Here is a 26348-nt window from a genome sequence, read left to right as displayed (position 1 = left end):
AAAAGTGGATGTAAACCCACTGTCATCCTTTCTAAACTACTCCCATAGTTCTGATCTAAAAGGATATACATGCCTCCTGCATGTATCCTTGCCTGTCAAATGTTTCCCGTCTGTCTGTTATAAGAACTGAAAAACTGCAGATTCTGTGGGTGGGTCTGTTGTCTGGAGCTCGGTGGGTGGAGTCGTGATGCCAGTAGACTCCCCGCCCTCCTCTACACTCCCCTTGTCGACATGAATTTTTTCCTTTGTATTCCTTTCACTAACATCCAGTCAAAATCCAGAAAATTAACCACATGACTTCAGAAAAGGAGTGGGGGTGGGAATTAAAAAATAATGCCTGTCTCCAGGCTAGTGCATGATATATGTAAATAACCTGTCACTCACAGCAAGGGGGTGGAACGGACTAAGGTTTTTCTCTGTAAGTCCGTTTTATTTCACTGAATAATTAAAGAGGATTGCTCAGAGCTGGATTAACTCTGTGTGGCAAGACTGGCCACAGATGATAGGAAATCTTATACTCTACATTGTGACATAAAAAAAAAAAAAAAATTTGGGGTTCACATCCACTTTAACTGCTACCCTAGGCAAAAATTAGCATTTAATTCTTGCAGTGGGGTGGGAGCCCCATTGCAAGTGTAGATTTTTAATTTTCCGGAGTTGAGCTTTGATAAACTCATGCTAATCCCTTTTTTTTTTTTTTTTTTTTTTTACTTTCTCTAAATAAGCATTGAATTTTTTTTTCTTGTTATAGCTGTAACTAGGATATACATTTTAAAATGAAATAAAGAGCACACTCTCTGAAAAGTAAATGTCAGAACTTTACTATTACACAAAAGAATTAAATAAGCATTAGGCAACAATTGCTGATGCATATACTAATTGCTTGCATGCGCTAACGCTCTTCATGCACACACACTCTTCATGCACGCGCGCGCACCCACACTTACACTCTTCATGCGCATATATGCTAATCAGAGCTTGACATTTCAGGGATTTATAAAACGCTTAGTGGGGCATCTTCTCCAACATGCATCATAATTGGAGTGTCGTCCTTATGGCTTTCAGTGCGTATAACTTGTATTTTGATAGATGGTATCATTCTCTATTACCTGGTTCTGTTGAAATATAAAAAATATATATTAGATTAAAAATGTTGTTGATTCTCATGCACTAAAGAATTAGGTCTTATAAACTGGACTTTAATTATTGTCAGTACTATATGAGTTAAGTGTTGCAGTTCTGTAGTGTTTCCTTATTCAGGGGATTTCTATAACTATAGCTGCTAAGCCCTGCCTTCTATTCCAGAAGTTGGCATCTTGCTGGTCTTGTATCCTTTTGCTCAGTGTAATTTGGTGTGGTAAACATAAATACCCTGAACAAGTGAGTTGATGTTCTTTACAAGTTACTGAGCACTGGGTATGTATTTATCCACCAGAAAGAATCTCTTTGTTATCCAAGGTCGTAACTGTGCCAAGGCTCAAGTTATTTTTGGCCACCGGGCCCTTAAATTGCAACAGATTTGACTTCTGATTAATTATTGCCGCTGGCAGTAATCGCATGCTGGAGATTCAACGTGCTGGTTGTACCAAAGTCGATTGATGGATCGACTTGGGTACAATCAGCCTGCCTAAAGGTGGATCAAATGTCAGACAGTCCTTGCTGAACCAGCAGAGATTCGAACCATCTGTGGGCACATCTCGATGTTTCTGAACTCTAGGCAGATAGACACAAATGAATGCAGCTCTGTAATCAATAATACATCATCAAATGTACTTCTTTTCTTTTTTTAATACAAGCAGTGCCATATCTAAATTTGACCTGGTATCAGCCTCTTGCAGTCCCTGTACAGCAGAACTGTTGAGTAAGAGTTAGAAGCAGCACAAGGAGCCAATCAGTTTACGTATTAACAAGAGAATGCAGAGAGACAAAACGATGAACTCATCACTCTGCTGCTGCTTCTTTCACTGTGCAGTCACAGGCTGGAATGGGTCCATGAAGACCTGGGCTCACAGGAAGTGGGTTGAATGATGCTGGCCATAGAACTGAGCACATCTAGTGGCGGAACATCTCTGGCTAGTTCTGTTTTATCTGTTAATGGGCTATTTGTTATCTTTTTTTTGGCTAGTGTTCTGCTTTTAAGGTGTCCCCATACATGAACTAGTGGAAAGATTATTCATCTTAAAATGGCCAGTTCATAAGACTCTTTCTGCAACAGTGCTTGGCGGAAGTAAAGACCTCTGCTCCCATTTCATGTGAAGTTACTTTTTATATATATATATATATATTTTTTTTCATTATCTTTCCAAGAAACTAACATAGAAACAAAGTATGTTCTGTAACTGTGACTTACTCGTTTCTGTGTTTTTCCATCGTATCTCCTATGGTATTCCTGTGCTATTGCCTGGAAAATCCTTCTAGTTTTGTAGCTTCTCTGTAATGCAAAAACAAATATATTTACATAGCTGGTAAGGTTGAGTTAAAGACACCAGTCCATCTAATTCAAGGTGTGTGCATGTGTTTGTTAATAATAATTCCCATATCCTTGTATGTTGCGTCGCCAAGATGCTCATCTAATAGTTTGCTTTAGATTATTGACACTCCCCGCTGACACCACTGATTGTGGAAGGGAGTTCCACATCCTTCCTACTCTGACAGTGGAGAACCCAGTACGCAGTTTAAAGTTGTAGTAAACTTATACCACTTATACCTACAGGTAAGCCTATAATGAGGCTTATCTGTAGGTACTGTGAATATCTCCTAAATTTGCACCGTTTAGGAGATATTCAGAGTGAATGTCGTAAATGGTATTGTGCCCCCAGACACTCATGGAGATGGAGGTCGCGTATCTGGAAGGAAGCCCTCTCAACAGTGACAGCGCACCTCTGGAGGGCTTCATTTTAAGGCGAGTGTCCCATAATTTGCTAGTACGTAATGCATACTAGCACAATATGCAATTGCCTTGCAGGGGATTTTTTTTTTCTTCTTCTTCTACTGCGGTTTACTACCACTTTAAGCTTTAAACTTTCTGTGTTTTTAAGATCCCTGAAGCTGAATAGTTTTCTCTCTGTGCTAGACTCACCACTGAGATATTTGTACAGTTTATCACTATCATATCTAAGTGTCCAGTTTAATGCTTGTAGTTGTTCCTAGTAACAGAGGTCCTCCAGTCCTTTTATTAGCTATGTTGCCCTTCTCTGGACTCTCTCCAGTTCCAGCACATCCCTCCTGAGGACTAGTGACCAGAACTGAATGGCATACACAAGATTTAGTCGTACCAGAGTCTTGTAAAGTGGTAAAGATGATAGTTTTATCTCTTCAGTAAACCCTCTTTTTAAAATGGTTGTAAAGGCTCAAGGTGTTTTACCTTCATGCAAAACCACCTGTGTGCAGCATGATAACCCCAGCCCCCCCCTAATACTTGCCTGATCAAGCGATGTGCACAAGAGCCTCGGCTCTCCTGGGCCTCTCCCTCCTCAGCAGTGGTAGCCATTGGCTCCTGCCAATCACAGCCAGTGAGGCACTAAGATGGGGACAGGCTGAGCCGTGCTCTGTTTGTGAATAGACACACGAAGCAGCGGCTCCTGGCAGTAGGAGAGGGAGGCCAGGACCGCTGGTGGGGTACCCCAGAAGACGATCTGGGCTGCTCTGTGCAAAAACCACTGCACAGAGCAGATACCATACCTTTTAAGAGGAAAGTTTAAGGAAAAAAACTTTCAACAGCCCCTTTTACATTCCAAAGCCCCCCCTGCACATTACACAGACCAAGCCCCCCCCCCTGCACATTACACAGACCAAAGCCCCCCCCCCTGCACATTACACAGATCCCCCGCACATTATGTAGCTCCTCTTTACATTGCACAGCATTTTCCCCCTGCACAGCCCCCTTGCACTCCCAGGAGACCCCCAGTCTCCTGGGTCAGCACTTTCAGCGTACTCTAAAGTTGTAAAACAATCACTGCCAGTCACTTCTCGTACATACTGTGTCACTGTTCTTTCCGGCTGGTCACATGATGGCTCTCCTCCTCCAATCTTAAACTACACTCGGAGGGGGAGGAGGAGCTGGAGGAGGAGAGTGGCCAGAAAGAACAGGGAGAATGAGGTATGTGCGGGCTATGACCCTTCAAAGGATGTGAAGGGACTCGCAGTGATTTCTTTGTAATCTTTAGGCCTCATGCACACTGGATGTTTTTGGACGTTTTTACAGCAACTGTTTTTGTCAGTAGATGTTTTTTTCTACAGTCGATAAACTCTCCATGTTATCCTATGTGTCCATGCACACATAGGCTGTTATCAGCAGTTTTGGGCAGTGGCGTTTTTGAGCAGTAAAAAAAAAAAAAAAAAACTTGTGGGTTCTGAGAGACGTTTTTCAGCTGTAAAAACGTTCTAACGCTGATAAACGCTCAAAAACGTCACTCGCCAGCGTTTTTTTACCGTTTTTTGATCCATTAAAAAGAAAAAAGAAAATTTTTTTTTCTTCAACAAAAAAACGCTTAAATGCTAACGTGGAAAAACACTATTGAAAAAAGTTGAAAAACTCACTGCAAAGCTACTAGCGTTTTTATAAAGTTATTTTAACGTCCAGTGTGCATGAGGCCTCATAGTATGCCAGCGGGCTGTCCCAGGGCTAGGAGAGGCGGGACGGCCGGCATGACACAGCCGCTCAATCCCCACCCACCCTGTTGGTAAAAAAGAAAGCGATATCGGCGTATAACACGCACCCACGTTTTCCCCCTGATTTTAAGGGGGGAAAAGTGCATGTTATACGCCGATAAATACAGTAAGTATAATATGCTTGTTATTTTTAAACAAAAATTTGCATTTAATATCCTATTAATGCATGCTAATATTTGTCTCGCTGCAGCTTGGCAATGCATGCTATTGCTGTGCCTGTGGTCTATTTGAACCCCCAAATCTTATTCAATCCTGGATTCCCCCAAAGGTTCTTCCCCTAGCGGGTAATGTGCATTCATGTTTTTAGCCCCCAAATGCATTACTTTACATTTTCAACATAAAACCTAATTTGCCATGTATTTGTCCACCCCTTTATTTTATTGAGGTCCTCCTGTAAGGTTTCCATATCTTGTTGTGAAATGATTGCCCTATCTAGCTTTGTATTTCAGCAAACGCTGAGAGAGAACTATTTGTTCCAACTTCTTTATCATTTATGAATAAAATAAACAAAATTTGTCCCAAGACAGAACCTTACCACGCCAGACCATTTGTGAGTGCTTGCTATTTATCACCACCCTCTGAACATACCCCAGTTTTCCATGTGCTTACCCTATGGTATATGCCAGGGATCTTCAAACTACAGCCCTCCAGCTGTTGCGGAACTACACATTCCATGAGGCATTGTAATACTCTGACATTCACAGACATGACTAGGCATGATGGGAATTGTAGTTCCTGAACAACTGTAGGGCCGTAGTTTGAAGACCCCTGGTCTATACCGACAGACCTCAGTTTGCAAATTAAACAATGATGGAGAACCGTATCGGATGCTTTTGCAAAGTCCAGATACACCACATCCACATGCCTTCCTTTCTCTAGATGACAGTTCAGTTCCTCGTAGAATGTTCATAGATTGGTCCGGCAAGAGCTATCTTTCTTAATCTATGCTGAATACTACTAATACTGTTTTCATCAGCAAATTCTTGCATATACCGTAGTTCCTTATCATCCCCTCCGATAATTTACATACTATCAATGTTAGACTGACTAGCCTGTAGTTTCCAGGTATGTCTCTCTAAAGCCCCCCCCCTTTTTTTTTTTTTTAAACATGGGTGCCCCCTGGGGTTTTTCGACAATCGGCTGGTAACATTCCAGTCGGTAAGCTGTCCAAAAAATTAGGAACAGCGGTCTGGCTATAACCTGGCTAAGTTCTATAAAGACTCTCGGGTGTAAGCCATTAAGTCCTGGTGATTTATTTTGTGATTTCACCAGGACCAGATGGCTAAGACTTCATGTACACTGCTGCTGGTAAACAGACGTTTAGGAGCAGTTGGGCATTTTTTTTCAGCTGCCCCTAAACTCCACTCTGTTATCCTTCTTTTTTTTTTTTTTTTTTTTTTTTTTTTTATTTATAGGTTTTTATTGTCATGTTTCAAAAGTAACAAAGTAGTGAATACAATACAAAGAACTTTTCCTTTTTTAGGAACATACATGTAACATGTCACAAAGTAACAAAAGTATACAACATGAAATGTGCCGCTAGAACAGTAGTGCGGTAGATTCGATATAATCAATAGTGTAATGAACATTGTAGACGACCAAGGCAGCTGATGGAAGATGAGGTCATATAGAGTTATGTTAGATATGTCCGGCTGGAGGGCGAGCAATTTCACCCAAGCACCCCTAGAGGGGATCAAAACTGTGCCTGGCTAAAATACTCCACCTGTCCTCGCTTAGAGGCTTCCAGGTGTACAGTTTAATCCATTTTTAGAAAAAAATTAAATCCTTTCAAAGTTATAGGTTGAACATTTTGGCAAGTGTAGGAGATTTGGTCCAGTCAATCCATTGTTGCCACAGATGGAACTGTTTTAATTTGTTTCCATGTCTCAGTGCCAGGGTTGTCTCATAAGTGAAGTGCTCATGAGTGTTTCGGATTACATCAGTGATCGTGGGGGGATCAGGGTTTTTCCATTTTCTGGAAATACTAAGGCGAGCCGCCAGAAGTATATGGATTATGATGTGCCGTATCGGATTATGGAACCGTTCTATGTCAAGGTATAGTAGGGCGAGTGAGGGTCCTCCCTCTATTGGGAGTTCGGTTATGTCAGATATTAACTTGAAAACTGAATGCCAGTAAAGTTTGAGTTTGGGGCATTTCCAGAATGTATGAAGTAGGTCACCACTATGCCCGCAGTTCCTCCAGCAGGAATTCAATAGTCCTGTGCTAAACTTGGACAATCTCCGGGGTCAAATACCAACGATATGTTAATTTAAATGCAAGTTCCCAAAGGGATGAACAACATGTTGCTTTGTAGGTGGATTGGCAAGCCTTTTCCCATTTGAGATGTGAGAAATTTTGACCTAGGTCTTTCTCCCATCTCAGTAGGGCTGTAGAACTAGGAAAGGTTGTTTTTTGGTGTAGAATGTTATAGAACAAAGATGCCCTTCCGCAAATCTGTAGGGGATTTGATGAAGATCCAGGCCATCTGAGGGATCTTCCATGACCAAGTTTTGAGTGAGGCAAGGCAATGTTGGGTGCGAATATATAAGAAACTGTCAGAATTTGGAAGATTTTGTTCCGTTAGGAGCGTGGAAAATGGTTTGAGTTTTCGTTTTGTCTGCTAGGTCTGACAAAGATTTAATTCCCTTGCTTTTCCATCCTGCATAAGATGATGAGTCTATGAGATGGTGCAAGGTGTCAATGGGAATAGGTAACGTGGATTGATTAGGGTGGGAACATGAGAGTTTGGAAAATTTGGTCCATACTTTGATGGTCGCTGCTATGGTTGGTGATAGTTGGGTAATAGTTTTTTTCCTAATAGAGAAGCAAATAGCCATGAGGATAAATTACTTCCTGGTACCATGGTTGCTTCCATTTGTCCCCACATCGTGGTTGGGGGGGGGGGGGGGGGGGAGGACCTGAACCACTCCTTTTGAGTGAGGATAGAGGCCATGTAGTAGTCATGAAAATCAATATATCCCAATTCTCCCGCCATGCGGTGTTTAATTAACTGAGAGTGGCCGCATCTGGCCTTCTTACCTTGCCAAATAAATTTGGATAAAATCGTCTGTAGGGATTTAAAGTAACTAAGAGGTAGAGGTATGGGAATAGTTATAGATGGGTATAGTATTTGGGGTAGATGAAACATTTTGAACGCTGCTAGGCGTCCCATCCAAGAAAATTCAAAGGACGCCAGCCTGGTGAGATCGGCTTGTAGTTTAGTGCGGATCGGTAAATAATTAGTTGAGAGCAGTGCTTTAGTAGATTTAGTCAGCTGGATGCCTAGGTATGTAAACATAAGGGAATTGTGATTTGAGTCGTTGGCTAGTGGGTACGTCCAGGCCTAGGTCAAGTATATACAATTTAGATTCATTGACTTTGTAATGGGAAACTTCACTAAACCAGGCGAGTGGAGAGGTGGGTTCCTTGCCTGGTTTGGGCAAAGTCACCACCATGGCTCTGAGCATTTCAGGAGGAAAAGATGTGGATGTAGTAGCTAAATGAAACGTTTGGGACATTGTAGGGGGCCAGAATATTTTTGAATTGTTTATAATAGTCCCCAGTGAAGCCGTCTGGGCCAGGGGATTTGGCGTTGGGTAATTTGTCTATCACTGAAAGAATTTCATTGACCGTGAAGGGGGAGTTCAGGTCTAAGAGTTGTTGGGGGTTTACAGATGGTAGATTTATTGTCTCTAGGAAGTTTTGAATCCTAGCAGGCGAGGGTTGGGCGGTGGTTGGGTCCCCTTTTGAGATTATACAAATCTGCATAGTATGGACTAAAAGCGTCTGCTATTTCTTGGGGTTTAAGGAGTTTTTCGTTTGTGTGAGGGTGATGTACGTAGGGAATTTTTGTTTTGGCTCTGTGACCTTTAACTCGGGACATTGCCTTGCCTGCCTTGTTCCCTGTAGTGTATGAAGTGGCCTTTGTTTTATATGTTTAAAATGTTTTATAAGCTTTCACGTGTTTTTCAAGAAGAAGGGCCCTTAGGTCGTGCCGTAGCGTGAATATTTTAGATTGTAGGAACGGGGAGGGATTACTTTTATTTTGGGCTTCAGTGGCGGCTATGTCTGCTGTAAGTTCATCTAGACGTTGGGTTATTTTTTTCTTAGCTCTGGCGCCCATTTGAAGGAACACCCCTCAAATGACAGCTTTGTGAGCATTCCATACCACCAACGGATCGGATACGGACCCCTGATTGAGCGAGAAATACTCTTCCAATTTCTATTTAATAGGAGAGGAGTAACACGGCGTGGTAAGTAGGTAATTATTAACCCTCCAGATATAGGAGTTGGGTTGATGCAAGTCGTCAGAGATGGTAAGACTAATAGGGGCATGATCCGACCAGGTGGTGGCATGAATAGAAGAGTCAGAGATCTTATGTAACAACCGATTGTCAGCTGAAAAAAAAATCAATACGCGAGTAGGTGTTATGACGCGGCGAGAGGAATGTGAAATCTCTCTCACTCGCATGACAGCACCTCCACATGTCAAACAAGTCATTGGCAGTAATAAATGCTTCTAGAGGAGAAACCCCTCTTTTTGTTCCTGCTGTGGAGTCCATGGCGTTGTTCGGGACTATATTGGTCACCACACACCAATAATTGACCTTGTTGGATTTTCCGAGCATCTCTCAGAGTTTTCTTAAGAAAAGTAATTTGACCTTGGTTTGGGGCATAGATGGAGACCAGGGTGTAAAGCACGTTGTTGAGCGTACATACCAGGATAATATACCGCCCATCCGGGTCAGTAACAGTGTTCAGCAGTTTGAAGATGACAGTGTTCCTGATGGCGATCATAACTCCTTGTTTTTTTTAGAAAAGAATGACTGGAAGGTATGTGGGAATTGTCTGTTTGCATTTAGGAGAAGCTTCCAAAGCGAGGTGCGTCTCCTGGACGCAGAGCACGTCACAGTTTCATGGGAAAGTATGGTGATCCCCATGATACGTGGTGAGGTGGTGTAGGGTGGATGCAATTACTCAGTGTGGACGCTTGGTGCAGTAAAATTTAAGAAGTCAGTCGTAGATGAGCACTCTCGAGTTGGTTCCTTAGCGGATCAGATAAGGAGTCGGTGCCTGGTTTTACAGGGGTACAAAACACGTTAAAACTGAGTCTCAACAAGTGCTGTGTCTGCTCGCTAAGGTCACCTGGAGCAGGTGACTGTACAAACTTGGCAGAGGTATGCAAGCGAGAAAAAAAAAAAAGAAAAAATTTAGTTTTCAACCAAGGAACAAAGAAAAACAAAACGAGCACAGGTGTGTCAGCGGGAATCGCTCTAGTGAGCAGCTGACCAGTAACGGGGAAAGTTCAGTAAGCAGGTGTTCAAGCGCATATCCAGACCGGACCAGGTCATACGCTAAGAATAGTAGTGTTAGGGCTCGGAGGTCAGCGGTGTTTTCCCTTGTGTTTCCCTCGATCAGCGCCAAAGGTAAATGGATTAGGAGGGGCATTGGGATCCATTTGATTGTGCGAGGGATCCGGCAGGATGCCCCATGAATGTAGTAGTTTCATTCCTCCTTCCAGGGTGGAGATGGTATGGGGAATACCGTTATGAGACCAGAATGGTCGCTGGGTGGCGCCATTTGTAGATAAGCTTGTGATTATTCATGGCTTTGGTTATGGTTTTCAGTTGTCTCCTCATTTGGAGTATATATTGAGATAGATCATCATAAAGTTGAATATCGGAGTATGGCGCCGGGAGTGGCGACAACTCTCTGGCTTTCATAAGGATCTGTTCCTTTGCCTGAAAGAAGTGGACATGCAAAAGCACATCAGGGGGAACCTCCGCCTCAAGATGGCGCAGTTTGGGCAGTCTATGTATGTGATCAATTGTAAGCTCAATTGAGGAGAGCTTCAGGAGCATGGTAAAAAACAGTGTGGTAGCAAAGTTGTGCAGCTCTTTGGGTTGGATGGATTCAGGGATCCCGCATATTTTAACGTTATTGCGCCCCTTCAGCGGTCCTCCAAGTCTGCGAGCTTCGCCTTGATCCAGAGAGAGTCCTCTTTCTGGTCATTGCATGCATCTACTAAATCATTTACTGTCTCGGTACATTCCTCCATTTTGGTTTCCATAAACTGCACCCTGTTGTCCATGTGTTTCATGTGAACGTCGCTCCTCTCCCCCCCCCCCCCCCCACTCTGCCAGTGCCTCCATTCAGACTGTGGGCACCCGGCCGTGACAGGTTTCGGCTTCACGGCCGGATTCGTGCTGCGTACTAGGAGTGGACAGGCGATCTCCTGGGACCTGTCACTTGTCCCAGGAGATCGCCTAGGGAAGGGGCCACCTAAGGCGACAGGAGGAGTCACCTAGGCAGTCCCTGGGCGGAAGGAGGAATTGGGACAGGAAGTCCCACTCCTACCGAAGCCCCCCCCCCCCCCCAAAAAAAAAGTGGCATGTAAAGGGGTGAGGAGTGCTTAAAGTGGAAGTTCCACTTTTGGGTGGAACTCTGCTTTAAATAGAAAATGGCTTAGGAGAGGTTTTAAAGCGGCCCGTTTACATTAACTGGTTAAGACCTGGACCATTATGCAGGTTAAGGACCTTGCCCCTTTTTGCCATTTGGCACTGCGTCGCTTTAACTGACAATTGCGCGGTCGTGTGACGTGGCCCCATAACAAAACTGGCGTTCCTTTTTTCCCCCACAAATAGAGCTTTCTTTTGGTGGTATTTGATCACCTCTGCGGTTTTTATTTTTTGCGCTATAAACAAAAATATAGAGCGACAATTTAAAAAAAAAAATGCTATATTTTTAACTTTTTGCTATAATATCCCCAAAAAATATATAAAACAATTTTTTCTTCAGTTTAGGCCGATACGTATTCTTCTACCTATTTTTGGTTAAAAAAAAAAAAATCGCAATAAGCGTTTATCGATTTGGTTTGCGCAAAATTTATAGCGTTTACAAAATAGGGGATAGTTTTATGGCATTTTTATTAATAATTAACCAACGGCGACGATCAGCGATATTTTTTTTATTTTTTCTCATGACTGCGACATTATGGCGAACACATCGGACACTTTAGACACATTTTTGGGACCATTGTCATTTTCACAGCGACAAGTGCTATAAAAATGCACGGATTACTGTGAAAATAGCAGTGAAGGGGTTATCCACTAGGGGGCGCTGTAGGGTTAAGTTTGACCTCATGTGTGTCTTACTGTAGGGGGCGGGGCTGGATGTGTGACGTCAGTGATCGTTGTTCCCTATATCGGGGAACAGACGATCACTGACGCTGCCACAGAGAAGAACGGGGAAGGTTTGTTTACACTCACCTCTTCCCATTCTTCAGCTCCTGTGACCCGATCGCGGGACACCCATGGCGATCGGGTCCCGCGGTCACGGAGCTTCGGACCGGGTCGCTCGCGACCCATGGCTGGGCACTTTAAAAAGGATGTGTATATATACGTCCATGTGCCCAGCCGTGCCATTCTGTCAACGTATATAGTCGTGGGGCGGTCCTTAAGTGGTTAAGCTGTACACATGATTGTTGGCGCTTGTCGTTTAAAAGCAATACAGTTTTCACTTACACCAGTTTGATTCATGTCCTTGTCTTCTTTCAGATTGCAGAACTTGCCCTTTGACTAGATTAAAAAAATAAGTCAGGATTATTGTCTACATATTTTTATAATAATTTGTAGTTTAATACTTGATTAAATAAAAGTAAATAAGACTAATAAAATAATTATCCGATAGTACTGCATACTTTTAAACGAAACTTCTAAATTACTTTTAAAATCAATTGTGGTACAGTGGTAGCAAGGGTGTACTTTTTTTTTTGTAGTTATTCTTTATATCATCCCCCTCCCCTTCAGCATGGGGATAGCCTTTCCATAGGTATGACTGCCCAACCAGGAGTATTTTCATGGCAGTCGCAGGTAGTGTATACAGTCAGCCAAAGAACTTTTGTGATCAGATAAATGTCATGAACTTGCACAGGTAAATGCTGATGCAAAAGAGCTTGGCAAATACAAGTACAAATGCGTACAGCCATGCACTTCTTTGGCTGGCTGTACATGCTACCTGCAGCTACTCAGGCTGGGGGGTTTACACTAGGGCTGCACGATTCTGGTCAAAATGAGAATCGCGATTCTTTTGCTTAGACAAAAGTTCACGATTCTCTCACGATTCTCAAAAATGTAATGCCAGACCCCCCCCCCCCCCCAAAAAATAAATAAATAATAAACCTGTGATTTATCTGAAAATATGAATATATAAAAAAAGAGACCAGTGATATGTCTATAATGTTAAAGATCATATAACTCCTATGAAAAAAGCAGAATAACCATTGGGTGGCGCATGGATACACACAGTTGTACAGAACTGTAAGAAGGTTTAATACATCAGGAGCAGTACCGCCGGCAACCACTGGGTGGCGCATGGATACAAACTACTGTTGTGAGAGAAGCTCAGACATCTATCCAGCGGCGCAGGCTGCTGACGTCGGTTTCAAAATCGGCGGCATTTGCATTCCACGCTGGTTACGTGGAACTAGCGGTGAACACGGAAGAATCGCGGGTCATCCCACAGGGAGATCGCGGGCGGGGAGAATCGAGATCGCGATTCTCTCTGCGATTAATCGTGCAGCTCTAGTTTACCCTAGAGCTCCCTTGCACCTGCAAAGGTCTGTGTGCCTGAACCCTAAAAGGGAAGAGGAAGTGATGAGACGGAATGTGATCAGACTAAAAAAACGTGCACATGTGTAAATTTACTCTTATGACCAATACTTTTTTTTTTTTTTCCTTTTACTGGTATAACAGTTGTGTTTATGTGCATAGCTGGGCACAAAAATGCAGAAATGCATTTGCTCTGTACATCACCCCAGTGTTTGTGTAAACAGGGCACATGTTACTAACTATTATTGTCGGGTGCAGAAAAATACAGGTCTCTGCACAATATGTTTTTAAAACTTAAAGGAGGCACCACTGTGTGCGTATTTCCAGCCAGTGTTGTGTGTGTCCATAGACGCATACAGTGCACAGCAAACCATGCCCCTGCTTCCTCCTTTCAGCAATTTGACTGACAGTAGCAGGGGACATTGCTCTACTGTCCTCAATACCCCCTACAACCCAGATCGGTGAAGTGACACCGTTTGTGTAGGACCTATCAGCAGTGACAAGGGACTGTAGGTAAATATTTGGCGAAGGGGACTTTTTTTTTTCATTTTTTTTTTTTTTTTATGTAGAGAATGCAAAAAAATCCTAGCATTTAGTACCACTTTAGGATTTTACAGACTGTATTACATTTTTATTCCTCTTTTTCATCTGGACGTTGTGATGAAAAGTTTTTATACGTTTTCAAGTTTGTATTTTGCCCCAGAATATGGCACAGAATTGCTTTGATATATAGTAATATCAGGCATGAAATTGCGTTGTATTTCAGGGCAACATGACCGTTTGACATGGCCAGGCCTGTAGATGAAAGTGATCTAATGGTTGGAAAGTCTCAACATATGTAATGTGAATTAGAGAATGACTTACCCTGTAAGCATAGTATGAAAATACTGTAACACAGTATACAAATAGCAGTGTACAAATGAAAATTAAACTAGTTTTTCCCGCTGTAAATGTTTTCTTATATCCATCTGCAATGCAAAAGACATTAATTACCAATTCAACGTTATTTTTAGTTTCACAAATGTTTTTTTTCCAACAAGTGGTTGTAAATGTAGTTTTTCTTATTTTTTTCTTTCAGTGCATTCTCTGTGTTAAGACAAAAACCTTCTGTGCACAGGAACAATTGTTTCCTATGTGTCCCATTCACACTGCAACGTAGAATATGGCTGCTGTACAACGCCATGAATGAAGTGTACATTTTTTACACATCAGTTAAATAAAGTTTTGCACAAAACAAAGAAAAAAAGAGGAGCCCTGTGATGTGCTGAATTGCGCACCACACTGCCCCCTACTGCAGCCAGCAATAAAAAACTGCTGAAGCATTAAAGTCTTCCGGCAGCTCTGTTTCCATGTTGTGAATTCCTGCATGGCTCAGTTCCTAAAGGGCACAGACTACTACCGACCTGGGGATTGGGAACCCCTGCTATAATACACTGAGGGATACATCATGATTAGCATTCACATAACTTTAACTTTTTTTTAAAACTGCAATACATATGCAAGTTTGGGTTTCGTGATTGTTTGCACTTATCTGTGCATTATAACATTGGAATAATGAAGGATTGGCCAAGTTTTTCCAACTGGTTTTACTCCTGAAGATCTGAGCTCTATTTAATTCAGGGATTTTAGAGCCTAACTCCAGCCAATTTTTTTGTTCTGCAGTTTGGAAGAGTCTGTCAGATTGTTTCTTCTGTGTGACCCCATTGGGGAGACATCCCCCTCACTGTGCAGGCTGTAGAAGAGGGGGGGGGGGGATTTGTCACCATGCAGAAAGGCACACACGGCAATAAAAGATTTTGATACATTGTGACCCTTTCTCTTTTCTCTAAGGAGATTGTGTTTTGTGCCTGTCTTTATCCTGTTGAAAAAGTTTTTAAAGCAAAGAATTGGCTGGAGTTGCACTTTAACCTTTAAACTGCACAGGAGCCATCCAAGGGGGAGTGGGCACCTGGTTATGACAGGTACTCGCTCCCACTTCTGGCTCAGTTTACCGTGGGGAACCCCTTCCTTCCTTCCCCTGCTGCTGGCCCATTCACAAAGCGCATGCGCAGTAGAAAAACCAGCAGTGAAGTCACAATGCTTAGCTGCCGGTTCCCTTTATTCAAGATGGCGGCGACAGCACCCAATTGAAAAATCAACTTGGGTGAGGATACCTCTTGATTGCTGGGCAGGTAAGTGCCCTAATATTAAAAGTCAGCTGCCGCAGTATTTGTAGCTGCTAACTTTTAATGTTTTCTGAATGAGCCTGGAGCTCCTCTTTAAGAGTACATTTACCTCACATGGAGAGATTTCCATTCACTTACTCATGTCTACTGGACAGGAAGTGAAGGAATATATAAATATGTTTTTTTCTTTTTCAGGCTTTTGTCCCCCCCCCCCTTTTTTTTTCTTTGTGATTCTGCAAATATATTTCCTGTTCTAACAGGAGAGAGTTACAGGGACACAAGAATACTAATACTGCTACCACATCTAAGGACTACTAATCTGCAATTTGTATAGTTTTTGTTGTAGGGTTTAGATCCTGCACTGACCACCAGAGGGCATGTTTGTTCATTTAATAAAAAAGGAAATGGATTGTTTTTTTATTTACCAGATGGTGACAACATATGTGATTGCTCAGATATATATGTTCACTTTCTTAAGCTTTATAATGACTATAGACACAACAATATTCTCTAGTAATCAGGACAGTCTGGTGGACCTTCCTTCCCCCACCCCTAAAGCCCACAATTCTCAGTGCATGCTGATCTCTAAACATCTCCATGTCCTTTGTAAAATGAACTACATTTTTTATTTATTTTTTCTTGCTCTCATTTCCTGGCACTGGTGACATAGCAACAATAACGAACCATGTTGGATCTCATACCGTGCATACGTGAGAGCCAACGCAGATGTCGACTACTGATTTATTTTTTGGGGAATGGATCAGGAAAAAGGGCACAGGCAGGACAAGCCAGTGGCAGAGTGCAAAACAGATGCTTGTTATAATAAGTCAACTAGCGCGATTGGTTGGGTATGGGATGGGGAGGTCTTTTAACAAACATAGATCCTTAGTGGCTGACTGAAAACTTACCTGATACCTGTAGTATTGTTCCTTGTCCAATATTCTGTTTTGTAGGTTGCCGATTTCTATGTGTTATGCCACAAAAATATATCCCACTGTCCTGTGCTGTTACACTTTTAATTTCCAGATTCTTGGAATCTTTGCTGATAATGAACCGATCACTACCTTTGGACAGGTTTTCCTGGCTGGAAGCAAGAAACCGAAACCAAAATACCTCTATCTCATCTGGGCAGTTTGTTGCGTTGTACCAACATGATAATGTAATAGTTTCCCATAATTGGGTTGCTTTGTTTTTCTCTTGTTTCAAGGTCACCTGACAGCCTTTGACACCTGGTGGTAAAAAGAAACGACATTCTTTTACATTGGTGAGCAGTTGTAAAGTTAGTCATAGATGGCTGATTGGACATGTAGGCATGGGAACCCATGTTATCTGTCCTAAAAGACACCCTGTATGTTTAGTACAGTTATCCCTAGTGGGATCAGACACCCTCCATAGTACCCCTTAAAGCGGAGCTTCACCCTAAAGTGGAACGTCCACTCATCAGATCCCCCCCCTCCGGTGCCACAATCGGCACCTTTCGGGGGGTGCAGATACCTGTCTAAGATGGGTATTTGCACCCACTTCGGGGCATAGACTCTGCGGGAAACTGCAGGCATTATGCCACTTCCCGTGTCTGTTCTGGGAAACACACGGCTCCCAGAACACAGCGGGAACAGTGAGGATGGTGCAGCACGATTCGCGCATGCACAGTGGGGAACCGGGTAGTGAAGCCGCATCACATCACTTCCTGGTTCCCTCACTGATAATAGCGGTGGGGGCAGCCGAGAGACGAGCGATTGCTCGTCTTCTGCTGCTGACGTCGCTGGACTCCAGGACAGGTAAGTGTCCATTTATTAAAAGTCAGCAGCTGCAGTATTTGTAGCTGCTGGCTTTTTAATATATATATATATAATATTTTACAGCAGAGCTCCGCTTTAAGTCTTTTACTTGCCTTCCACTGTGGAGGGGGGTGGGGGGTTGGAGGTTGCAGCTGCTGGAACGTGTTGCATGTTCCACCCCAAATACAGATGGAATCTGTAACATGTTCCCAAAGGTGAACTTACAATGTAGTACTGCTGATCCTTAAAGGATATGTGAGAACATCAAGGGTCTATCCACATTCTGACAACATCGGACAGCAGAGAAGAGCTGGGGGGGTGTAAGGAATATAAGTAATTTACCTTACTCATCATCCCAAAGACATAATAAGCAGTTAACCCTTGCAGTGCAGAAGGGGACTTGCTACAAGGAAAACTTTGTTTCTAGCGCATAGTTCACCTTTGCCAAAAAACTGCCTATATGGGTAAGGGGCATCTTTGGTGATGAAAACAAGCTGCGTGCACATCTAATTTAAACTGTATGCACATTGTCAACCAGTGGGGTAACAAGAAAAGAAAAATTCCTGCATCCACACAAGCAAGGTGGATGCAGGAATCTATCCCGCTGCGCTATTTTATTCTGACAACAGGGACTTCTCCCCTGTCAGTATACATTAATAAGCACAGAGGCTCATCTAATGCACGTTTTCCAACAGGACTGTTCGATAGACGATTTAACAGTTGGCTTCTGTTGAACAGAGAGGGCTACACACAGATTAAATTTCGATGCTTAAAGTTGCGTAATGCTCTTGCTATAGGTGTAGGACATTTACGTTTCTCCCAAAGCATGACTGAAAAACTGCCAGAGATGGGATCATCCTTGTCTTGCCTTGTTGCTAAGACGCTCCCAGCCCTTACTGCTCATCTCCACCATCACCTGAGCGAGTTCATCAACCTCTGCACATGTATGGTTGACTATTTCTGCTCTCTCAGCATCGCTGACCTCCGAGCTACTGTGACAGGGGAGAGAGAGCACATGTGAAGGGGTCTTAATTTCCACGGGTGGTAATGTTTTCGCAGCATCCTAGCAACAAGGCAGGTTGGGATGATGCCATCTCTGCCAGTTTTTCAGTCCGGTCTCTGGAAGTGCGTAAATGCCTACACCTATGGCAATGGCATTATTTGACTTTAGTCAAAGCTGCACATATTGTTTTTATCTACAGGTACCCCTTAACTGCATAATTGTTTGGTAAAGGTGAACTAAACCCTAAGATTTGCTTGAAGGCATAAAATCCCAAAGAAAAATATAGTCACTACTGCATAAAGGCTACTATATCTCTGGGTGTAGTGTTTGGTGGTCTAGAGAATTCTCACAACTATAACATAATCTATGGAAGTATGCATTTGCAGAGAGTCACATCTTGGCTTCATGTTGGCTGATGATGGATGCCAGTTATATAATGCATAACATACTCTCTATACTGCATTGCCCATATAAAAGTGAATTGGTCATCTTGCTTTTGGACAGGATAACATCCTTCTTTTTATACATCTTCTCTCTATCATCATAATATACATTTGCCAACTTGCTAATTACCATGTTCTAATTGCACAGTGTATTAGAAGTAGTTTTAACAGCCAGGGAAGGTAAACTTAGCTAAGCTGTGTTTGGAAATCCTGCGCTTCTAGTCTGGGAACTAAGAAGAGAAGGCAGAATAATCAGACCCAGTTACAGTGAGCTGAAGTGTAATGCACATCATGCAAGGTGATAAGATTGCAGAATTTCCTTTCTCCTAGATGCAGCTATGTTCTTGGAAAGCTGTTATTCTAGTAAAGCAGAAGTATGTATTCTGCTTTTTTTTTTTTCCCCCTAATCATTTCATCCATAGGCTTTGTCTTTTTACATGTGTTAAAATGTAAATTCAGCAAAAGTAATGCTTGTCATGCTGCTGAGCTATAATACCTACACTGTATCTGAGCACCACAAACTAAAAAATGCTATTTTAATTCATTTTTAATATTCAAAGCAAACTCCCTATCCATCCATGTCTCCATGACTTATTTTGCTGAAAAATCACTTTTCAAATACACCCCCTCGCATTCCTAGCTGTCACCAACGTGAATACAGGCAGATGCTTCATATAACATTTACTTCCTGGAATTTATCTGCCCATAGCTCAGGCATGCAGGCAGGAGGGTCTGCTTGGCTGAGAAAACCCCTCCTCCCCTTCAAAAACTTCAGGGATGTAAGACATAGTTACATAGTAGGTGAGGTTGAAAAAACACAAGTCCATCAAGTCCAACCTATGTGTGTGATTATATAAAAAATCATGGCAGTAACTGTGAAAAAAAGAGTTTATAACAAGTAAAGATGATCTTTCCTATCTGTTTAATAATGTCAGCAGCATAGGGATTAAAATGGTCAATGCTGATTGAGAGAGTGAAGTTCCGTTTTAAGTCTTGGTATGCTTGCAAACTAATGCTCTGCTGCAGGTTACATTCCTCTGCCCTGGCTGCAGGGAGCTGGCCCTCCATAATCGCGACCCACTAAACTTGCAGAAATTCAACGCTCGAAAAGAGATGCTCATCACAAAAGCCACCTTAAAGTAATGTTCACATTGATGCGAATTGACATGTTAAATTGCATGCCAAATTAACAGCTATTGCCGGCAATGACATCGTCCAAATCGCTGTCAGTGTGAACCTAGGCTCAGTGTAATAAAGCAAAGTGATGCACCTACATCTTCCCTTTTACAGAAAGTGATGCACCTACATTCCAGGAAACTGCCCTCACATATGTCACAAGTGAAATGCATGAGAGTTTTTTCCTGGCATCCGGTGAAATGGAGGTGCATTGCTTTGCTTTAAAGTGTCACTAGAGGCATTCCCCCCCCCCCCCCACATTAGGGATATTGCTTTTTTATTTTTATATATATATATATATATATATATATATATATATATATATATATATATATATATATATATATATATATATATATATATATATATATAAAATTTGTTCTGTGTACCCTTTTCGTTGAGAGTGAAAGAAAATACCATTGAAAGTGATACCAATAGCTAGATTCACAAAGACTTAGGCCGGCGTATCGGTAGATACGCCGACCTAACTCGGAATCTATGCCGTCCTAAGTTTAAGTGTATTCTCAAACTGAGATACACTTAAACCGATCTAAGATACGACAGCTTGCGCCATCGTATCTTAGGGTGCAATATTTAGGCTGGCCGTTAGGTGGCGCTTCCGTTGAGTTCGGCGTAGAATATGTAAATGCATAGATACGCCTATTCACGAACGAACGTACGTGCGCCCGTCGCAGTAAAGATAAGCCGTTTACGTAAGGCATTTTCAGGTGTAAAGTTATTCCATCAAATAGCTGGACTAGTAATGTTAAGTATGGCCATCGTTCCCGCGTCGAAATTTGAAAATTTTACGTTGTTTGCGTAAGTCGTCCGTGAATAGGGCTGGACGTAATTTACGTCCACGTCTAAGCCAATACGTCCTTGTGGCGTACTTTGCCGCAATGCACACTGGGATATGTACATGGACGGCGCATGCGCCGTTCGAAAAAAACGTCAATCGCGTCAGGTCACCCCCAATTAACATAAAACATGCCCCCTCAGCCTAATTTGAATTGGGCGCACTTACGCCGGCCCCATTTATGCTACACCGCCGTAACTTGGCAGGCAAGTACTTTGTGAATACAGTACTTGCCTAGCTAACTTACGGCGGCGTAGTGTAAATACGATACGCCGCCGCAAAGATGCAGCAAGGTACCTGAATCTAGCTACAAGAATAGAGGGGAAATCTTCCAATGAGGACACTAATTCTGGTGGCCCTGGGGGCATGCTTGGTATTCCCTCACTTTAGAGAGATTCCCCTCTTTTCTTTGAGCTTTGGGACAGGAAGTGAAGGGAATTCTCAACAGGTCACAGATGGCAAAAAGAAAAAAAACTGACAGGGTTTATAACCCTCCCCATCTCTATCCAAAATGGGGGGAAAAAATGTGTTCTTAGCAAAGCTTTAATTAACCAAAAGTGACTTTACGATGATCGGCTCTCCCTTTCTTTTTGGAGCAGTGGATCCTTATAAATCAGTGACTGTAATTCGGTAGTTGCTACTCTAAAGTTATGCAGGAAAGCTCCATTTCTAGCTCATTAAAGCAGAGCTCCGCTGTAAAAAAATATTAGAAGCCAGCAGCTACAAATCCTGCAGCTGCTGGCTTTTAATATTAGGACAGGTGTCCTGGAGTCCAGCGACGTCTGAAGCAAAAGACGAGCAAACGCTCGTCTATCTGCTGCCCCACCGCCATCCTCGGTGAGGGAATCGGGAAGTGAAGCGCGCCGACTTCACTGCTGATTCCCTATGGCGCATGCATGAGTCGTGCAGCGCCGTCCTCACTGGTTGCCGCTGTGTTCTGGGAGCCGAGCGTTTCCCAGAACACAACGGGCAGGGACGGGAAGTGACGCACTACCAGCAGAATCCTCGCAGTGAGGACTCCCGGAAGTGGGTGCAAATACCTGTCTTTGCCGGGTATCTGCATCCCCCTGAAAGGTGACACCGGAGGGGGGGGGGGGGTTGGGGGTTTCCGATGGATGAGCAGAAGTTCCACTTTAGGGTGGAGCTCCACTTTAACATTATAGATTCACAGACAAACACTGCAGGGAAATAAATGAAGCTCAAGCATAATGAGTTTACAGTTGCTGAACGTTTGTTTAAAAAGTGTTGAGCAATGAATCAGATGTTCCTTCTTTTACTTTCATAACTAGAAAAATTACTGGGTAAAATACAAGCAATATATTTATTCGCTAGTGCCTAGTCTTTTGCATTTTGACACATTGACAACACCTTTTTAAAACATTTTGTTGTGCACATCCACTCTATATTATCAGGTCAAAGCCTAGATTTAATGGCACATCATGAGCCACGGCTGTGTTCATATAGTTTAAGGACCGTTCTATCAAGTTTATGGAGAGATTGTCATAAACTCCCAATATGATTTTACAGTTATTTTTTAGGCTCCTTCCCTAACACCTGCTGTACAGTTTTCTCATATGCACACATATTCTGCCAATAAGCAATATAAGGGCCATAGAAAAGAAGGCATTCTTCAACAATTTTGTCAACTGAACCTTTTTGACCACTTTATTACATCTCTGCAACATAAATGCCTTGTAGGCTTCTTTCTTAACCCCTTCCCGACCGCCGCATGTATATATACGTCGGCAGAATGGCACATTGGCGTACCTGTACGTCCCTGCCTTCTAGCGGGTGGGGGGTCCGATCGGGACCCCCGCTACATGCGGCGGTCGGATTCCCTCGGGGAGCGATCCGGGACGACGGCGCGGCTATTCGTTTATAGCCGCTCCGTCGCGATCGCTCCCCGGGGGTGGAGAGCGGGGAGAGCCGTATGTAAACACGGCTTCCCCGTGCTTCACTATGGCGCTGCATCGATTGAGTGATCCCTTATATAGGGAGACTCTATCGATGACGTCATTCCTACAGCCACACCCCCCTACAGTTGTAAACACACACTAGGTGAACACTAAATCCTACAGCGACCCCTGTGGTTAACTCCCAAACTGCAACTGTCATTTTCACAATAAACAATGCAATTTAAATGCATTTTTTGCTGTGAAAATGACAATGGTCCCAAAAATGTGTCAAAATTGTCCGAAGTGTCTGCCATAATGTCGCAGTCACGAAAAAAATCACTGATCTCTGCCATTAGTAGTAAAAAAAAAAAATAATTAATAAAAATGCAATAAAACTATCCCCTATTTTGTAAACGCTATAAATTTTGGGCAAACCAATCGATAAACACTTATTGCGTTTTTTTTTTTTTTTTTTACCAAAAATAGGTAGAAGAATACGTATCGGCCTAAACTGAGGAAAAAAAATATTTTATATATGTTTTTGGGGGATATTTATTATAGCAAAAAGTAAAAAATATTGCATTTTTTTCAAAATTGTCGCTCTATTTTTGTTTATAGCGCAAAAAATAAAAACCGCAGAGGTGATCAAATACCACCAAAAGAAAGCTCTATTTGTTGGAAAAAAAGGACGCCAATTTTGTTTGGGAGCCATGTCGCATGACCGCACAATTGTCTGTTAAAGCGACGCAGTGCCGAATTGTAAAAACCCCTTGGGTCATGTAGCAGCATATTGGTCCGGTCCTTAAGTGGTTAAAACAATAGGTCAACACTAGTGTGTTCTAAAATTCTAAAGGCCCTTTCATTTATAATCTCTATTCAGAATGTGAACATGTGTGACTGTCCCTGAGGGATGAACTTTTAAGTTAATAGCCAAGAAATGTAATCCTCTCTTTGAAGGGTTTCTGACAACAAAAGGCTCAGCTCAAAGATGCCACTCTCTCTGAGAAGTGTTACTGACACATTGTATATACTTTGCTCAAAGTGATTGGTCAACTGTAAGACTTGGATTTCTCAGGGTCTGTCCACACAGCATGCATCGCATTCTGCACTTACATTATGTTACACCTACATCCACCTGTCCTGCTTGGCCACTGTTCATACATCATCAGCAGTCAATATGGCGCAGGGGCACTGCTTTCTAGGGTAGTAGTGAACAAGAAGCTCATGGAGCATACTCATAGCAGACATCAGCTGAGCTAGAGTCATAAAGAGCACAAAGAACGCACATAAATCACATGGATTATTATGCCAAAGGTAAATTGAATAACTGCCAAGGTACATAATGAAAACATGACAACCTTCCAAACACACTAAGCATATGGGACATTTAGCTAGGGACATAAGCATATGGAGCATCCTGCTGGCATATATTAGGCCAACAAGTATTTGTTTGCTAGGAACATGTCAAGCATATTGAACACTGCTAGTGATGATTACAGTATATAGGGCCCTGTACCAGGGTCATGTTGGCCAAATGGCTTATGGTGTTACCTGCCAGGGACATGATAATCGCATGAAGGACTCGGTATGCTCCACTTTTTACACAAAGTGGGAACTCTGATACATACTGTTCATATAAAGCACACTGCCTAGAAAATGCAGAGCACAAAGGACAACTGACTTTTTGCCAGACACGCATGTATAGGACAATAAGATTCTTGTCAATGTATTACCATTTATGTGTTTAATAATTGTTATGTCTAAAACAACAGCAGCTCACATTCAAACTATATGTAATGAGTTCATGTTTTCCAGGGATATATAATGCAGAAACTGATCAGACGGGTAAAGAGCTCTTAAAGGGTTTGTAAAGGATTTTTTTTTTTTATATCTTAATAGCTTCCTTTACCTTAATGCAGTGCTGTTTTCATGTCCCCATTGTTTTTTGCTCTCAAGTTGCTGTAATTCTTCTCTGATTTCCACACTTCCTGGTTGTCTGTTTCCTGATAACCACAGTACTGGGAGCTTTCTCTCTGTGGTCACTAATCAAGGAGATGTGATTACTGTGTGTCTAAAACCCCTCAGCACCAATCACTTTCGTTTTCCAAACCATCACTGCCCTGTATTGGCTCTGTACAGCAGAGGCAGGAAACATGCAAAAACGAAACTAGAAACTACAGGTACATTATATGATTGATTTTTATCAATTTTTAATCGTTTTTAAAAGGAATCTGTTAACTATTATGTCTCTATACCCTGTAAACAGTCATTTCAGCAAAAAAAAGGATTTTATTTACAACTCCTTTAACAAAAAGCCACAACAAAAGTACTCAGGACTCCAAACCTGTTTCCTACTTTGCCATTTGGACATTCCGTTTAAAAGACTCACCTTTTTAGCTTGAATATTCTTAGAGGTTAGACTGTAAATTTATTTCAATTAAATCTGACTTTGAACGCTTTCAAATTAACTTTTCATGTTCTGCCACTGCACATTCTCATTTTATGGGTTAAAAGGGAATAATTGAAGACTGCTTTTCCATGCTCTGGGTTGAGTCCTGCCAAGTCCCATACTTTAGGTCATTGGGGAAAAGATGCACAAACTGACATTAAGCAGTGTTAAAAGAAGTTTTGGAATATGGTATGTATATCTCAAAAGATAACATGCAACAACTGGTTTCTGCATTATAAAATTAAGTAGAAAAAAAATTGGCTTTTGCTTGCCATTATAAGTGTATTGTAATTTTCTGGTAATATGTAAAAGACGGTTTAAAGGAAAAATAGTTATTGCATTTTGTAGTACAAATAATAAGCAGGAATATATGCGATGTACTGCACTTACCACAGTGGTAGTATAGAAGGATGATCTTTAGCAAAATGAGTGTACTTAGCCCTAGCTTGTCCATTTCTCATATGACTTGATTCTGCTGGGTTGAAGGAGGAAGTGAATATGAGGATAAGAAACCGTGATAGACCCATGTCTTGGTGTTGGGACACTTCCTGGTTGTGAATAGAAAATAAAATGTGTTTTTTTTTTATGTCCTACTTCTCTATTATTCTGAGATTCCTATTTGAGGATTCAGATGTTAATAGGACAGTTTTATAAACTTTGTATATAACAGTTGCCAATCTACTTCTACAACTGTACAATATTGTTTTCCAATTCAGAACACATTTTCTAAGACAAACGCCTTGTAAATTCAAATTGGCAACTAAAATAATAATTGTATATAAGCGAAAAATGTGTTACTGTGCTGATCCAAGACAAAATTGATTGCAATTAAGAAAAATGCAATTCATGAGATACTATTAGACTAAGTGATAAATGATGTGCAAATGCTGCAAATAATGTGCTAGATTAAGTGCAAAGTTGCTAATAACTATGCAAATTGGATAAACAATCAAGAAAAAATATATGTGTAAATACAAAAGACCATTAGAATATAAATGCTATCAAAACACCTTAGATGTGCAATATGAAAAATACTAGGAATTTCAATATGAAACAGCAAACAGTTGTCAATATGGAACAGCAACGAAAAAATCAATTCACAGTGTTCCAATAGTGAAAAGTCCACTGCTAGCGGTGCTCCAAAAGGACGTGCAATGTGCAAAATATATTTTTTTATATATATATATTCAATATAAAAATTCAATATAAAAACCGCAAACAATTATCAATATGGAACAACAAAGAAAAAATTTAATTTGCAATGCGTTTCAATATGAAAAAATGTCCACTGCTGCTATTGCT

At 41.8% G+C, this 26348-nt stretch overlaps 2 protein-coding genes across 3 annotated transcripts in view; one reads left to right on the top strand and one right to left on the bottom strand.

The window, feature by feature from the left end:
- Positions 1-26348, top strand: part of METTL9 (methyltransferase like 9) — a 54415-nt gene that overhangs the window by 21136 nt on the left and 6931 nt on the right. The window contains exon 5 of one of the 2 annotated variants that reach the window (XM_040356825.1): positions 24413-24460. The exons of the other annotated variant lie outside the window; for it this stretch is intronic. Within the exon in view, the coding sequence (XP_040212759.1) occupies positions 24413-24460 (48 nt within the window). The remainder of the gene's footprint in view (positions 1-24412; positions 24461-26348) is intronic. 2 annotated transcript variants of the gene reach the window in all.
- On the bottom strand, positions 799-25555 carry LOC120943492 (immunoglobulin superfamily member 6-like). The gene is made up of 6 exons (XM_040356827.1): positions 25437-25555; positions 16355-16675; positions 14146-14249; positions 12196-12249; positions 2351-2431; positions 799-1115 (listed from the first exon to the last, which is right to left on the bottom strand). Exons 1-6 carry the CDS (start codon positions 25498-25500, stop codon positions 1062-1064), a joined length of 678 nt encoding a protein of 225 aa, XP_040212761.1. The 5' UTR covers positions 25501-25555; the 3' UTR covers positions 799-1061.

Source organism: Rana temporaria, chromosome 6 (genome assembly GCF_905171775.1).
Source record: "Rana temporaria chromosome 6, aRanTem1.1, whole genome shotgun sequence".
In the NCBI taxonomy this organism is placed as follows: Eukaryota; Metazoa; Chordata; class Amphibia; order Anura; family Ranidae; genus Rana; species Rana temporaria.
The sequence above is the reverse complement of the archived record's forward strand: the minus strand, read 5'-3'. Positions and strand labels throughout refer to the sequence as shown.